Here is a 15781-nt window from a genome sequence, read left to right on the forward strand (position 1 = left end):
CGTGCTTCTCTCTCCTCTCCCACATTACAGTTCTTTCTTGTTTAAATTGTGCAAGCTTTTCCTGGCAAGAAAGGTCTCTTGCTCTAGGTTTGTGTAGTGCTAGGGTTTGCAAAATGGTTTGCTACTAACTAAGCAAACAAACAGTAATGAACAAGCAGCCTAACCAGAAGTAGGAGGATCTATCTGCCCACCAAATTCTGAGCAATATAATTCATTATATTCACTGATTCAAAAAACTTCTCATTTCCAAAGAACATAAACTACATTTCAGTTATAAGAATTGCCCTCATAAGTCAATTAACAGCTGCTACCATTTTTCTGACCATTTTTAGCATTGATTACCATTTCTCAAGGCATGTTTACCTTAAGTGCCATCCATGACAGCACTTAGCAGTTCTCACTGGTAAGAGTCACTCTACTTAGCAATATACAATCTACCATAAGAAAAAAAAAAAGGAGGGAAAGCAGATCAGGAAACTCAGCAGTGAGGAGGACAAACAGAGGGGAGAATTAAAGAGAGCCAGGGAGCAATACTTACTGCTGACTAACTGGCCAACACTCAAAGCTGAAGAGGAGGAGGATGAGGAGGAAGAAGAGGAAGCCTGACGCACTGGGCTTTGAGACATAGATGCTTGACTGTGAGCCAAATGCAGGAGATTGGATTGTGAGGCTGCTTGTCCCACTTGCGTCTGGGAGGGCTGATGGAGCTATATGTTAAAATGTAAAAATAGGTATTTAGAAAATGAAGCAGTAACAGGAAATTTTCAATGCACCACCTCACCCATCTACTTCTGGGGAACAAATCCCATAGGAGCATTAAATACTATGGACTTGGTTCAGGTGACAGAGTGTTACAGCAGGAGCAATCTGAGCTCTTTTGAATTCTAACTTTCCATTTTTTCTCAGTTTAACCAGATACTTAATCTAATGAGAAGCTAAATACTTGTTTGAAATGGGTGATAAGAGACCTATGACATTCACAGCAGCATTCTGATTTAATAAATACATGTCCTTACCTGTTTTCTGACTCATTAAGTCAGAGTTTTATTCCCTACGTGGATTCTTATATAAATCAGCATTGTTTCAGAGAGGTCCTTTCATACTGCAGGACCAGGGCCAAGAAGAGTGGGAATGAGGAAGAGAAGATAAACTGGGCGAAAATCCCTTTCCTACAGAAAGGAATAATTTTTTTTATGACATTAGATCTAGCAAACAAACCAAAATGTTGAAATCTTATTTCTCAATCGATAAATTGTCCTTGCCTAAAACACGGAGTGAAACTTCTGAGCCCCATTCACATCAGGACTGTGTCAAGTAAGACACACCTAAAAAGTCTAGCGAGTATGGTAGATGCAAATGATACACTGTGATACATGAATCTGGCTTTGCAAATTTTTTTTAACAAATTTTACAACAGCGTAGTTTTCCGTTGTTCACTGGAGGAAAGGAAAGAACCATTAATCCCTTCTGCCTACAATAAGCTTTCATGTGGGACTGAAAACTAGGAACATTCTCTGGTACTGATTTTTACATAAAACTCCCAGCAAATTCAAAGGGCAGTCTCTCTACAGAACGAAGGTACACAATGGACTTTATGGTTTTGAGCTGGTTTCTAGTAGTCCAGTACAGCTCTTTCAGAGCCTAGTAATACAGTCCTGATACACTCAGGTGACTGCTACTTATACCTTTATTTTATGTTGATTCTTGATATTGATCAAAAAAGATTGCAAAAATATACTAAAAGGCTTCACTTTTAAGTGACAGCTGTTATCTGCATTCTCAGAAAGAGGGAAGATAAAGGCCTATTTGGCCTTGCTTGAAGTCAGTAATTTAAACCTATTTCTTGAATTCTAAGGAGTATGAGTTTTTCTCTTTTGATATTTAGCTGAACAAATGACTTCAGAAAAGGAGCTGGATTCATTAGTAATACTCAAATTATATATAATATGCTCCCAGAACACATAGAAATGACTGATGCAAAGTAGACAACAAATCGTATGGCACGGTAGATAAAGGTATCTGATCACGTTCAAGATGACACTTTTTTGTGGAATACATATGAACAATTTTAATGACATTATTCCTGTTATGGGTCTGTTTAAGGACGGAGAAAATTACAACTCCTTTTTCTACCTCCCACATGGAATGATATAACACAAAATTAAGCAAGAAACTTTGAGTTACCCTCTAATAGTAATGAAAATTATTTATCTGACCAGTTTTAGACTATGCTGACTTCCCTAGGGATCAAGAAACAAAAACATTTTATTATCTCAAGAAGGTTTTTTGGATCAAGCACATTTTAAAAAAGAAACCTGACACTTAGACAAAGGGAAAATAGTTAAGAAGCTGACTGAAAGGGTTCCAGATTTCAGACCCATGCAAGCACTGGGCATCTTTAAAAAAATTTCACTAAGGGCTGGATTTTATCTACAGATAGCTCCCAGCCCAGAACATCTACTTTCACAACATCTTCTCCTAGGGAAGCAGTCCACTAGAAGGGCTGGCCTCCTCTGAATGCCGCAGAAATGGACTGCCCATCCATTACGCCCAAATCACTCCAGACTGCAGCTTTCAGAAACAGGCATGCATTTGGGCTCTGGGTCTGTTGTCTGAGGGAATCTCTGGCAAAACTAAAGATTTCAGCCTAGGTGAGGCAAGAAATGTACTGTATTTAGATAAGTTAGATGCTTGCACACTATCCGGAACAATCTTAAAGATGTTAGTACTTATCTGTGAGGATGGAGGAGCAAATGTAGTAGCTATCTTTAAAAAGAAGATCTGCAAAATTATAGTCCAGTCAACTAAACTTCAACCCGTGGAAAAGTACTGAAGAAAATAATAAAACAATTTGTAAGCACCCGCAAGAAAACAAGGTAGCAACAAACAACATGGATTGTTAGGAACAAACTGTGTCAAACCAATCTGATCTCCCTCTAAGACAGGGTAATTGGCCTTGCGGACAGGGAAAAAGCAGTAGGTGGTTTGACTTTACAAGTCTCTCGACACTCCCTCGTGTGACATTCTTTATAACCTAGGGAAACATAGTTTAGATGAAATTGCTGCAGAATGAATGCAAAAGTAGTCAGAAAACAAACCCGAGAGGATAGATATCTATCTGTGGAAATGGAAGTGTGCATATATGGTGCTTCACAGAAGTCTGTCCTCGTTCTGCACTACTCAGTATTTCCTTAACAACCTGGATGATGGAGAAGAGAACATGCTTACTAAATTTACATGCCGATGACATGCTGGGAGGGACTTTTGGTAGGCGGTAAGACAGGATTAGGGTTCAAAATGATTCCGTCAGTTTGAACATGCCACCAGCAGTCCTGGCATGTTGCAGAAGTGAAGAGAAGGCAACTCCTATACCAAGCTGCATGAGCAGGAGTGATGTCTGCACTGGAAAGATGTCTGCAGGGGGGCACCATGTCCACAGCTAGATGCCACACTTCAGAAAAAATGTGGACAACTAGAGGAGAATAATTAGAGTGGCTGAAGGCCTGGGAGTTACCTGAGGCTTATGAAGACACCTGGAACGAACTGGTCATGTTTAATCTCAAGAAGGGAAGACTAAGTGGGATATGGTGCCTGCCTCAAATGTAGGTAGAGCTAATGAAAAGAGGAGAGAATGAGCCTGTCTTACATTTTATAGTGGAGAGAATGAGGCGCAACAACCTGGAAGATTCAAATGAGATGCTGGGAAAAGCTGTCTAATGTGGCAGTGAAGCACTGGCATAAATTGCTGGGGGAACCTGTGGAGTTCCTGTAAGAGTGCTTAGGAGCAAGTTAGACAAATACTGGAATAGCTAATCCACCTGAGAACAAGAGAGTGGACTGGATGATCTCTTGAACCTTGACCTTCCAGCCTTAATTTTTTATGATTCTATGCTATTTCCCATCAGTATTTCTCAGGGAGAAACACATGATCATGTAAGACACAGATGGAAAATCCAAGTTTTTCCAGCCATGCTACACATATAGTTCCCAAACTGTTCAACTCCTGAGCATGTACACAATAAATGTGAAGCTTCCAGGAAGCACCAGAAAGAGAGGGCATTCTGCATTCTCCAGTTGTGCATGCAAAGTGTGCACACAGCCACTACACAGCACATGCACAGTATGCTGGCTAAGTCTAGGAAATGTTTGATTCTCTGCACATGTATTGCATAATTCATTTGCAAATGTATTTTTTAAATAACTGGGATACCCAGAAGCTTGACGGTTTTCTTGTCAGACATCCAGAAATCTTTGGACAAATGTAAGAAATTCTCAGAATTTAGCTGGGCAAAAAGGGATATGGCTAGTGAAGTCTGGATGCACAGTGACCTTAGGTGTAACAACAATATATAAGGGATATTTACAGATTGATGGTTTTTAACTCACTGCTTGTGAGAGAAAATGGAGCAATGGGGTTGAAGAGGCTGAAGAGTCACCTTAAGGCCTGACCAGGGACTGAGGGAGGATTCCATCTTTAACTCCCTACATAATTTCCAGCACCCCCCCCTGTTTTACAGACATGACGGTTAAGCTGTAAATGTCCTGCTTAAAGAACAATGATAGTTATCTATGTCATGAAATTGCATTAAAATACTCTTTCTCTTTTCATCCACTATAATTTCCACTCCAGAAATAGCCTTAAGGAGAGGCGACGATTAGATTATGAATTAGATTCTAGATGACAGAATCAATTCGATCTTGCAATAGCTGACTTTTCCCAATTTTGGACACGTACATATGATATGAATTATATTTATGACTGTTGTGCATTTTCCATCCAAAGACAGAAGGAGGCACAGAAATTACAGAAGCAGTTGCTGTAAGTGCCATTCTGTGTAGGTGGATATAGCAGGCATGCTGAGAATGATGACTGTATGCAACACTGATCAGTATCTGGCAGGAAGACATGTATGCACACTACAGCTAGAGGAATAAGATGAATATAAGAAGCATAAAGTGCAGCATAATACTTTATAAGAATAAACTCAAAAATGCAAGGGGCCCGTGTGCTGGTTTTGGCTGGGATAGAGTCAATTTTCTTCATAGTAGCTGGTATGGGACACTGTTGATAACACAGGGATGTTTTTGTTACTGCTGAGCAGTGCTTACACAGCATCAAGGCCTTTTCTGCTCCTTGCCCCACCCCACCAGCGAGTAGGCTGAGGGGGCACAAGAAGTTGGGAGGGAACACAGCCAGGACAGCTGACCCCAACTGACCACAGGGATATTCCAGACTGTATGATGTCATGCTCAGCAATAAAAAAGTGGGGGAAGAAGAAGGAAGGGGGGGGACGTTCGGGGTGATGGCGTTTGTCTTCCCAACTAACTGTCACACGTGATGGAGCCCTGCTTTCCTGGAGATGGCTGAACACCTGCCTGCCGATGGGAAGTGGTGAATGAATTCCTTGTTTTGCTTTGCTTGCATGCGCAGCTTTTGCTTTACCTATTAAACTGTCTTTATCTCAACCCACGAGTTTTCTCACTTTTACTCTTCCAGTTCTCTCCCTCATCCCACCGGGGGGGAGTGAGCAAGTGGCTGCGTGATGCTTAGTTGCTGGCTGGCATTAAAACACGACAGCCTAATTCTTATTTCTTTACATCAGTTTTACATGCAGCTTTCAACCGTGAAGGTAGTATTGATTGGTAATTGCAGAGGCAAAGAATGAATTAGGTCTCTAAGACTAAACTTTGTTCTTAAATTATGTATGTAGGATATTCCTACACGTGGGATGGCTGACTGGAGTCCTGTATTAAGGTCATCTTATGAGATCAGGGATGATGCTCCCTGCATCCAGAAAGTTACATGATAGTGACAGAGTAACAAGGTATTTTGCGTAAGATAAGGAAAGAGAAAGAAACTAAGTGGGAATAAAGAACAAGCTTTTGAGAGAATATTGCCTCGTATCACAACAGAACTGCTACTGGTGTTACAGAGAGTCTGGACAAACAGCAAGGACAAAATATGGCCCTAATGGAAGGGAAAAGAATGTAATGGGTTTAAATTGCAGTAAGGGAGGCTAGGGTCAGGCATCAGGAAGACCTTTCTAATGCTAAGGAGAGTGACCTAGGTTGCCTAGGGATGTCAGGGAACCTCCATCACTGAAGGTTTTTAAGAACAGGTTAGACAAACATCTGTCAAGAATGATATAGGGACAGTTGATCCTGCCTAGGGGGAGGGGAAGGACTGCATGAACTCTTCAGGTCCTTTCCAGTCCTATTTTTCTATGATTTAGTGAAAAGGAAATCTGAGAGATGAGGAAACACAACAAATTAGAGAAGACAGAGGTGAAAAAGACAAGTATAACAAAAAAGGCAGAAGAGATGAAACTAAGAGGAGTGGTACAAAGAGCAAGAAACACATTTTAAACAATCCACTTTATGATACAAATAAAGATTTTCCATTTTTTCTGATGTCAGCTAGTTCTTCCTGGGAAATATGGACATTAGCTCTAGTAAAGACTAAAGTCCATGGAAGGTGCTGAAAAATAAATACCTTGATATAAAAAGACATTCCCAAACACTTTGAAATGCCCCAATAATGCCTTGCAGAAGTAGTAGTTTAAGTGTTTCACGCTTCCATTTTTCCTGTAAATGGAGTTCTCTGCTCCATGTACATTTCCTAAAATGTGCCATACATTTGTTTTTGAGAAAGAGCGGTGGTGTGCTGTGGCCACTGAATGATTTGACAGCACCATGGCAGAGGAAGTCTGTCTTCAAACCTACTGATACTGCATAAGCAGGCATGGGCTTCAAAAATGTTTTCTTAAATCTCCTAGCAAATGGAGAGAATAAGTTATTACGCATATCCACACGCTTCATCCCAAACCACTTTCACAGTCAACTCTGCCAGAATGTTTCCCAAATACTGCACCCATCACCCTAATTTAGCTTACTCAACTAAATTCAAGTAAGTGAATATATGAATCTGAATATGAAAGCTATTTGATACTTAATAATTATCTTCTCTCTCAGTATAGTATAATATAGTATAGTATATATAATATAAAGGACCTCTATACAGACTGACAGAATAAGTACATTTGGAAACTAGCACAAAAAAGCTCTTTGGGTTCACAGAGGCTGTGCACATGCTCAGCTCAAAATGAAGACCACAGCAAAGAAATGCTGGTGTGCTGTGGATGTAACTGGGGGTAGGACTTTGACAGCATCTGCTGAAGTTCTTTCAAAGCCTTTCTGTGGGATCAGAACTACATTCAAAGTATACACTGTAACTGAAGGTCTCTTCACTCACTAAATGAAGTTGAGGACACAGCCAGGCTTCTGTAGAAGATATAATTTTATATGCAAATCAGGTGCATCAGTCACCTTTCTGCCCCCTATCAGGAATGATATAATGTCAAAATTACATTTAACAGACTTAAATATGTAGGTAAAAGCATAATTCAAAGGTAACAGTAATGTTCCTACAGTGAACAGTACTTTATTCTCTATATGCTTCAGTTCCTCAGAATGACACAGGTAGTGTAGTGGTATCTTCCTATTCCCAATGGTGTGGTGCAGTTATATTGACTTTTTTGAGATATCCTATTCCTACAAGTGCGGATGTCACAAAGAAAACTGGTCAGGAAGAGATGTAAGTTCCAAGTCAAGTGTTCATGCTGTGGCATGGAAAATCTGATGTAGTCCCTTGTACTAGTAAATAGTCTTGACTTTCAAAAATCTAGTAATTTTATCCATGGATGGAATGGAGTTATGCAATGCTGATGGTAAAAGGAAAGAGAAAGAAGTGAGAAAAATTGTCACCCTCATCACTGAAAGTCACATAAAAAGCAAAAGAAAAACAAAGTTGGATTGAGACAACACAGTTTAGTGGCTATATTCAAACACAGAGAAAGAAGAGTGCGTTTCTCATACAACAAGAAGGCATCAAAGCTATAAGAGCATTGCAGAGAAAAAATGATTGAGAGCTGGTTAGATTTTAATGGAAGAGTGTAACAAGGGATTGCATGGAGTTGTGATAATGAGATGGTAGGGTGTATGTGGTAGGTTGAGACTGCAGAAGGAAGATGTCTGGCATGAAATTTGGAAAGCAGAGGTACAAGAATGACCACAGACCCATCTGAGAGCTATCATCTATGTCTTTTCAACAGTTAATCTGAAGCATGATAGCCAATGACAATGAAGATGGGGAGCTGACTACGTAAGAAAATACTGCCTAGTACCTTGTTTTATTGTGTCAGAGTTGGCAGAAGCCCAAAGCTGGTAGTGCTATAAGAAACAATGAAATATGAAAAGTTCTGGCAGGCAGTGTAGATAAAACAAGACTGAGGACAACTGGGACTACAGGCCTGATTTAATGAATCTAGTATGTAGGAGGAAAGAGCCAGACAACAGCAAGAAGGGAACCCACTTTATGAGGTACACTGGAGAACAACAGAATGTGTAGAAGTTGCTTCTGTTTGGGCAAGCAAATAGTTATGAAAACACCAATTATTTATTAGGAAAGATGTTTAAGGAATTCATAAACAAGAATGTGTTTTGAACCCCAGTGATCACTGGCAGCTGGATTCTTCTTACCTAATTTCACTCATCTAAGAGTTAATTGTCTATCCTAAAATAGCTACCCTAGCCCCCTCTCATGTCAATGGAGACAACAGATACCTTAAGATACCTATTAGAGATTCAACCTCTGTAAAAATTATTCTATTTTGACAGCTTGAGTTGCCCATTGGACATGCATACGTCTCCTTGTCTATGTCTCTCTGTCTCTACAGGAAATCTAGTTAACTAGCAGATACCTAACTGCTCTATGACTAAGTTAAGCAAGGTGAATCCTTTCCTAAATTTTGTAAGACTCCAATTCATGGTTCAAGTTCTTCTGTCAGTTTGTTGGTGTTTACATATGTTGTTAAGGATATGAAAGAACACTTTAAACCAAGGTTTTCAAATCTGATAGCAAATAACAATGCTAACACATTGTTACAAAAATGTGCATTTATCCATACAACCTGGATTTTGACAAAATCCCTCCTGAGAGCACGGAGGAAGTGTGGAAGTTAAGGTTACAAGGTACTCTTCTATTATGAGATATAAACAGCTTAAAAAAGCAAGAAACATAAAATTAGGGAATAAATCGTCCTTTTTCAAGAAAGGAGACTACAAGTAGAGATCGAAGGATTTATACCAATTTTTTGAATGGTTTTAACAAGCAGCAAGAAAAGACGGTGAACAATGGTGAAGTTGAATCAGCAGGAGGAACACGTGAATTTCTTAAGTTAGTACAGAATACCATGAACAACTTACAGATCCTGTTTACAACATGCTGAGGAAGCATTATGACAGATGAAATACAGAGTAGATAGGTGCAAAGAGACTCACATTAAAAGGAACCATTTTAGTGACTCACATGGTAACAATCAGGGAAGCAAAGATGTATCATGGTGGATACAGCTGCTTATTGAAAACCTGCTCAATGAGCAGAGATAGTTAGAAAAAAGCAGGATGTTAGACTGTATTGAGATAAAGAAAGACAGAAAATGATGCTGAAAATATTATAATGTTATTATGTAAAACAGTAATGCATCCTCACCATTATCATGGCATTCAGTTCTGATCACAAAATCTTGAAGAGATTAGTGTGGAAATTGAAATGGTTGGGAGATGGACAGTAAATATTACTAAAGGCAAGGAAAAACTTGTTTATGAACAGAGATGAAAAGGACACAGACTACAACAGGAGTGCAAACAGCTGCCTGCTTTAGAAAGCCGTTGCAATTTCTAGGAGAATTCTCAGTGTGTGCATAGATCATGCTGCTTAGATTAGCAGAATCTTGCAAAACAGTGAAAACACTGAAGCTTTAACTACTCTGTGTAATTTAAAGAGGAACAATCCCTACTGTGGGTAGTTTAAAGAACATAAATCAGAAAGAGCTATTTATTCTTAAAACCAAGAGGAATAGGATTACAATGGAATTGCTTGTGTACATTGAAAAGCAACCTATTTACAACACAGAAAAAGAAGCACTGCTTCACACTACAGGTAAGTAATCTATGAACTCATTTCCATGAGAAGACATTGAGGTTTTAGTCTGTCAAGTTTGAAAAGGTTGTATGAATAAATAACGTATGTAGTCTACCTAAGTAAAGCTCACTAAAACCAGTATCTGAGGCATTTAAGTCTTCAGGCAAAAAGTAAGCACTAGGATGCATTACTTAGCAACTGAAACAGGCTACACGGGTTCAATTATTGTGACTCAGCTAACAAGCAGCAGCTTACTATTATCACTTGCAATCACCTCTCTTTCTCCAGCAGTACTTAGTTTCCAAGGAATTGAGAAGTTGAGAGTTAAACTAGGATCATCTACAACTGGAACATTTTACTACATTATTTATTTCCTCTTTTTTTTCTCCGTGACATTCTCAAAACTTTTCTCAAACTTGTCTTGTACTCTTCTTTCCTGCTTCTGAAGCTTCTTTCATCAAGTTACAAGACACCAAATGCCATGTGACACCATTTGCAAAAATAATTTGAATTCCTGCTGAGCCCTCTGAATTTGAGCACTCAGTTCTTCTGAAAACAAGGTTTTAAACTTATGACTAAATATGCTATCATTAGCCAAACACCACAGTTTGGCTAAGTCTTTACCCAGGCAATAAGATAAATTCAGGATCTCCTTATACTTTGTGCAATTCTATTTACTTTTCAAATTATAGGGCAGTTTTTATAGAACTAGCTCAATTGGTTTTGGCTGTCCATCAGCATTATTCCTATGAGGAATCTGGCTCTCATACCTCTTTTCTGCTCCTACTGAAATCAATGGCAAAATTTCCTCTGACTTCCTTCAGTAAAAGCAGAGGAACCAGTAGAGGGAGCACAAATACATAGAAATAATTTTCTGTGATTCCTATAAAAATGATAATGTGTACTATTTTTTCATATATTTCATTGCACTACTTTTTTTCTGCCCCCAATCCAAAATACTGCCTTGATCAGGCTCCAACAGGTGTAGGTAAGGAGGCTCTGTGTTATTTGGTGGCCCTTCCTGCAACCCCTGGGACCTCAGGACTCTGTATGAGAGTCACAGGTTAGACCCTGCAAAACTGATCTGGGCAAAATAATGTTTTCTACCTACACAGCACGACTGGGCATACCAGCATAATAGGGGGCCCATCTATGGCTATTGGACACAACCAGAGCTCTGCTGAGTGACAGTCTCTGCCAGCTGGTAGTTGCACAGGAGCACACAGGTTGGGTGAACCAGTATAATACAGCACGATAGGGCCAAACAATGACTTTCTACCTTGAACCCCTGCTCATTCAGCAAGCTGCAGCCTTCAGCAGCAGTTTGTCCCTTTGTGTGAGCCCAGCGCCGCTAGCTGTGCAGATAAGGGTCACACCTCCGTCCCCTCACTGCCCACTGATACTAGACGTTGCCTGGATGAGGTTGCTTTGCTGCAGGACTCAGAAGGTGTGTTGCTCTGTAGGTGAGAAGGTCTCAGGGAATAATACAGGACCTCTGTCCTCCTCTTTACTTCTAAATTTCATGAGTTTCAAACGGGATCTCAGGATTGCTATGCTTTTTGAGAACTTCCCCCATAAAGGAGTGAAAGATCTAATCTCTTCAGGGGACTGACTAAAAAGAAACACCCCACCCCACACACCCCCAGGTAACCACATGTAAACTGCTAAGTTTCTTATTCCATTGTCAGGCTTTCCCGTGCTGGGGAACACAGAGCCCACCTTCCCATCCAATCTGCTTTGAAACCACATCCATGCAACAATTGCAAAAGCACTTGCCAGTAGTGTAAGACTGCTCCCATTAAAGAAAATAGAGTTAGATAAATGACAAGTGCTTTGGAAAATGCCTCTGCTAGATATGGATGGAGAAAAGAGTATGTAACCACTTGAATGTGAAACATTTTCAAAACAAACAAAAAATTCACCTTAGAGATCCATTTGCTCTCTACTTCTAAATTTAAAAAAAAAAAAAAAAAGAAAATAATCAGTCTGGAGTTCAGTGGGGCCTGGGATTCTCAGAAACATACAAAAGGCTGCTACCTGTGACTGGAGGTGTAGGCAGGACTAGCAAACAAGCACTACCAGCAATAGGAATGCTAAGCTGAACATTTAAGTGAGTGACACTTTTCTAAGTACCTTTTTGGTAATCATATTTGATGTCTTTTTCCATCCTCAATTTCCTCTCTTTCAGAGAAAAAAGGTGGCACTACAATTCTTTGCTCTACGGATGTAGACAAAACTAATTAATTTGACTTTAGAGTACTAGAAAAAGAATTACAGAAATCTTTTCGGACCTTGGTGAAGTTGCTGCACCCATCCTGAAGCCTGTGAACTACCTGGTGCCTTACACTGAATAGTAATTTCCCTAGAAATACTTTCTGTATTGTGCAAATTCAGAATGCAAATATATGCAAATATGCACAACCAAATCTGATTTTCCAGTGAAGACGACTAATAAGTTTTTATATTTTTCTTTGTTTTCTCTGCACGTTCCAAAACATTTCAAACCCCGGTCCACTAGATGACCACTAACCAAGGAACAGAACTTTATAGGCCAGATAGGCCTCTCCTGTCTCATATTCCTACTGCGCTTTTGCTGCAGAAAATTTCTCAGCTGGCCCTATATTGACCTTTAAAAGAAAAATAAAAACAAAACTGGATAACCCCTGAATGTATAAATAAATTATATGACATTATATAATAACTACATACATAGTATGCACTAATATACTATGTATGATAGAATTCATCTTTTGTTATTGAAAATGATAAAGAAGTCAGAGCTTTTAGAAAGGCCATGAGAGAGTCCAAGAGGAGTACATTTCTGCGCATCTCTTTTGATAATCATTTAGGCTACAGACACTTTACCTGCTGGCCTGGCTTGAGCGGTGATAGTGTTATTCCCTGGGTATTGATCACTGGGAGTATCTGGTTGCCGATGACGGTAGCAATGATCTGACCCTGGGCGTTGGTCAACAACTGTGGAGTTATCGGCTGCACCTGAAGTCCCTGAGCTCCACCTGCCGCCTGGCTGGAGGGGACTGGATTAGGCATCAGTGGGATTGTTCCAATAATCTGGAAAAACGACATAGAAAGGGAAAATGCACACATGCCACATATACTTGCCACACTTAATTGTTTTAAGCATGTTAAACTTAGGGTAAAATAAGCACAGAGAGACAGATATGACAGGCTGAGGGTGAGAAACAACCGCTCCTTTACTGGTGTGATGAGGACTTTCAAACTCATCTGTCAAGTCACGGATCACCTGTATGTTTTACCACCATCCACTGTCATCCCCAACAAATCTGCTGTGGCTGACAGTGTATGAAACAAATGCTGGACCACGCTCTGGCCCCTGGATGATGCTTTATTCCCATCTCTCATTTGAACACAGAGTGAAATAGATGCAAATATCAGTCTGTCTCGCTTTCTACAACTCATCCGTACAATGTTATTAACTGTGAACTGAGGGGCTTATGTAATTTTCCTTGATTTACTGATACCTAGTACTCTAGATGACCACCTATTACTCCCATGCGATCTCAGGGAGGAACAGAGAGATACTGGTGCCTTTCAGGACATGGCTTATTAAGATATGTTCATAAAAATGCAGCTGCTTTTGGATAACAATCAAGTAGTACAACACAACGGGAGGGCTGGTGTTAGATAAAACATTTTAGCTAACATTTCTGGGGCAAGTACTTGCAGAAAGAGACACTTGTGACATCTCAGACTTGAGAATACAGTGATTTCTTAAAATGTGAACGTGCCTGTAAAACTAATATTAGGATGAGATGTCAAACAGATGCTGTAAGAAAGCTCGTCAGTCAATAAGCTGCTAGGCTGAAGAAAGTTATGCTGATGGAAGACTCTTTTTACAAGTATTAGAGCATCTGAAACAAACTTCTGATGAAACTTGGGAATAAAACCAAACTTTTTTTTTTTTCCAAAAAACTACAAATGAAGCTAGAGTCATAGGATTATTGCAACAGGAAAAATTAAAAAAAAAAAAAAAAAGGAAAACACATCTCTATTCCCTTCACCACATCTCCTCTCACTTTATCATAGCCCCCCAGAAAACACCTATCCCACGGTAAGGCTTCCAGTCTTCCCTCTCCAAAAGCCTTGCTTTCCTCCTCTTTATCCTCAACATCCACCACACTGCGTGTCCTTTTTGTTCCCCACTAGTATGATCCCAGTTGCCCTGTGTCCCTTATCACATACATTGTCTAGTGTCAAAATACTTGGTTGCTGAGAAATAGAGTGATTATGGCTCAGTTCTCCCTTTCTTTCCTCAGTGGGGCTAGTAACAGGGTAGCTTTCCTCAGTCTATCTGCTGATTCTCATTACATTTAGGAGCTTAATCATCTTTTAGAGCTCTTTATTTCTGATAAATTTTTTTTAAATTGGTCAGCTGTTTCAAAGCCATTAGGTAAGTATGGAGAGAGGGATGGATGGAAAGAGGGACAGAAGGACAGACAGCACTAGTCATAAGACTAGTTTCCTCATGAAAACAGGCTAAAGTGTTTCTAGTGAAACTTGAAGGCAAATTTGTCTCCAAAACAAACATATAAAATTCCTACTGATTTCAACAATTAATTTGTATTATCTCAATGGAACAATACAGTATAAAATTAGCTCCAAAATAACTGTTTAATGAAAACATCAGTGGCTTTGTGGGCAGACCACTAAGTTACTTTCTGAGAGTGCAAAACTAGAGGAACAACTCTGAATCTCTTGCTGAAGATATAAACCGGATTGTTGTGGTTTAACCCCAGCCAGCAGCTAAGCACCACACAGCCGCTCACTCACTTCCCCCCCCACCCAGCAAGATGGGGGAGAGAATTGGGGGAAAAAACCAACCCCCAAACTCAGGGGTTGAGATAAGAATAGTTTAATAGAACAGAAAGGAAGAAAATAATAATGATGATAATAATAATAACAATAATAAAATGACAATAATAATAATAATAAAAGAATTGGAATATACAAAACAAGTGATGCACAATGCAATTGCTCACCACCTGCCAATTGATGCCCAGTTAGTACCCGATCAGTGATCTGTGCCCCCCCCCCGGCCAACTCCCCCCAGTTTATATACCGGGCATGACATCCCATGGTATGGAATATCCCTTTGGCCACTTTGGGTCAGCTGTCCTGGCTGTGCCCCCTCCCAACTCCTTGTGCCCCTCCAGCCTTGTCACTGGCTGGGCATGAGAACCTGAGAAATCCTCAACTTAGTCTTAAGACTACTTGGCAACAACTGAAAACATCAGTGTGTTATCAACATTCTTCTCATACTGAACCCAAATCATAACACTGTACCAGCTCCTAGAAAGAAAATTAACCAACAACTGAAAACATCAGTGTGTTATCAACATTCTTCTCATACTGAACCCAAATCATAACACTGTACCAGCTCCTAGAAAGAAAATTAACTCTATCCCAGCCAAAACCAGGACAAGGATACATGTGTGAACTGCATTGTGAAGAGTAACAGGGATCTGTAAAGACTTCTGCATATTTAAATCACCAGAGGTGATACACAACAACCCCAGAAAGTCCATTCCTCAAGAAAGCATCATGCAATGATGGCCAACTAACTCAGGCACAGCTGGAGGGACAGGCAGCTTTTGTCAGAGGATCACCCTCTTCCTTCCATTATTAGGCTAAGATATAACTCAATCAAGTGATGGCATCCTAATGAGTGACTGCTCCTTCAGCAGTCACAGCCTGATGGTGTGCCTCTTGGTAGGCTCAACTGTGAAGTACAACATGACAACTTAAACTGACTCCTTG

At 39.9% G+C, this 15781-nt stretch overlaps 1 protein-coding gene across 3 annotated transcripts in view; it reads right to left on the minus strand.

Moving 5' to 3' along the window:
* POU6F2 (POU class 6 homeobox 2) overlaps positions 1 to 15781 on the minus strand; it is a 320035-nt gene that overhangs the window by 12859 nt on the left and 291395 nt on the right. For all 3 annotated transcript variants that reach the window (XM_052796135.1, XM_052796153.1, XM_052796145.1), the window contains exons 7-8: positions 12848 to 13054; positions 539 to 707 (exon numbers count right to left, since the gene is read on the minus strand). In XM_052796135.1, the coding sequence (XP_052652095.1) occupies positions 539 to 707; positions 12848 to 13054 (376 nt within the window). The remainder of the gene's footprint in view (positions 1 to 538; positions 708 to 12847; positions 13055 to 15781) is intronic.

The sequence above is a fragment of the Harpia harpyja genome, chromosome 1, assembly GCF_026419915.1.
Source record: "Harpia harpyja isolate bHarHar1 chromosome 1, bHarHar1 primary haplotype, whole genome shotgun sequence".
Classification (NCBI taxonomy): Eukaryota; Metazoa; Chordata; class Aves; order Accipitriformes; family Accipitridae; genus Harpia; species Harpia harpyja.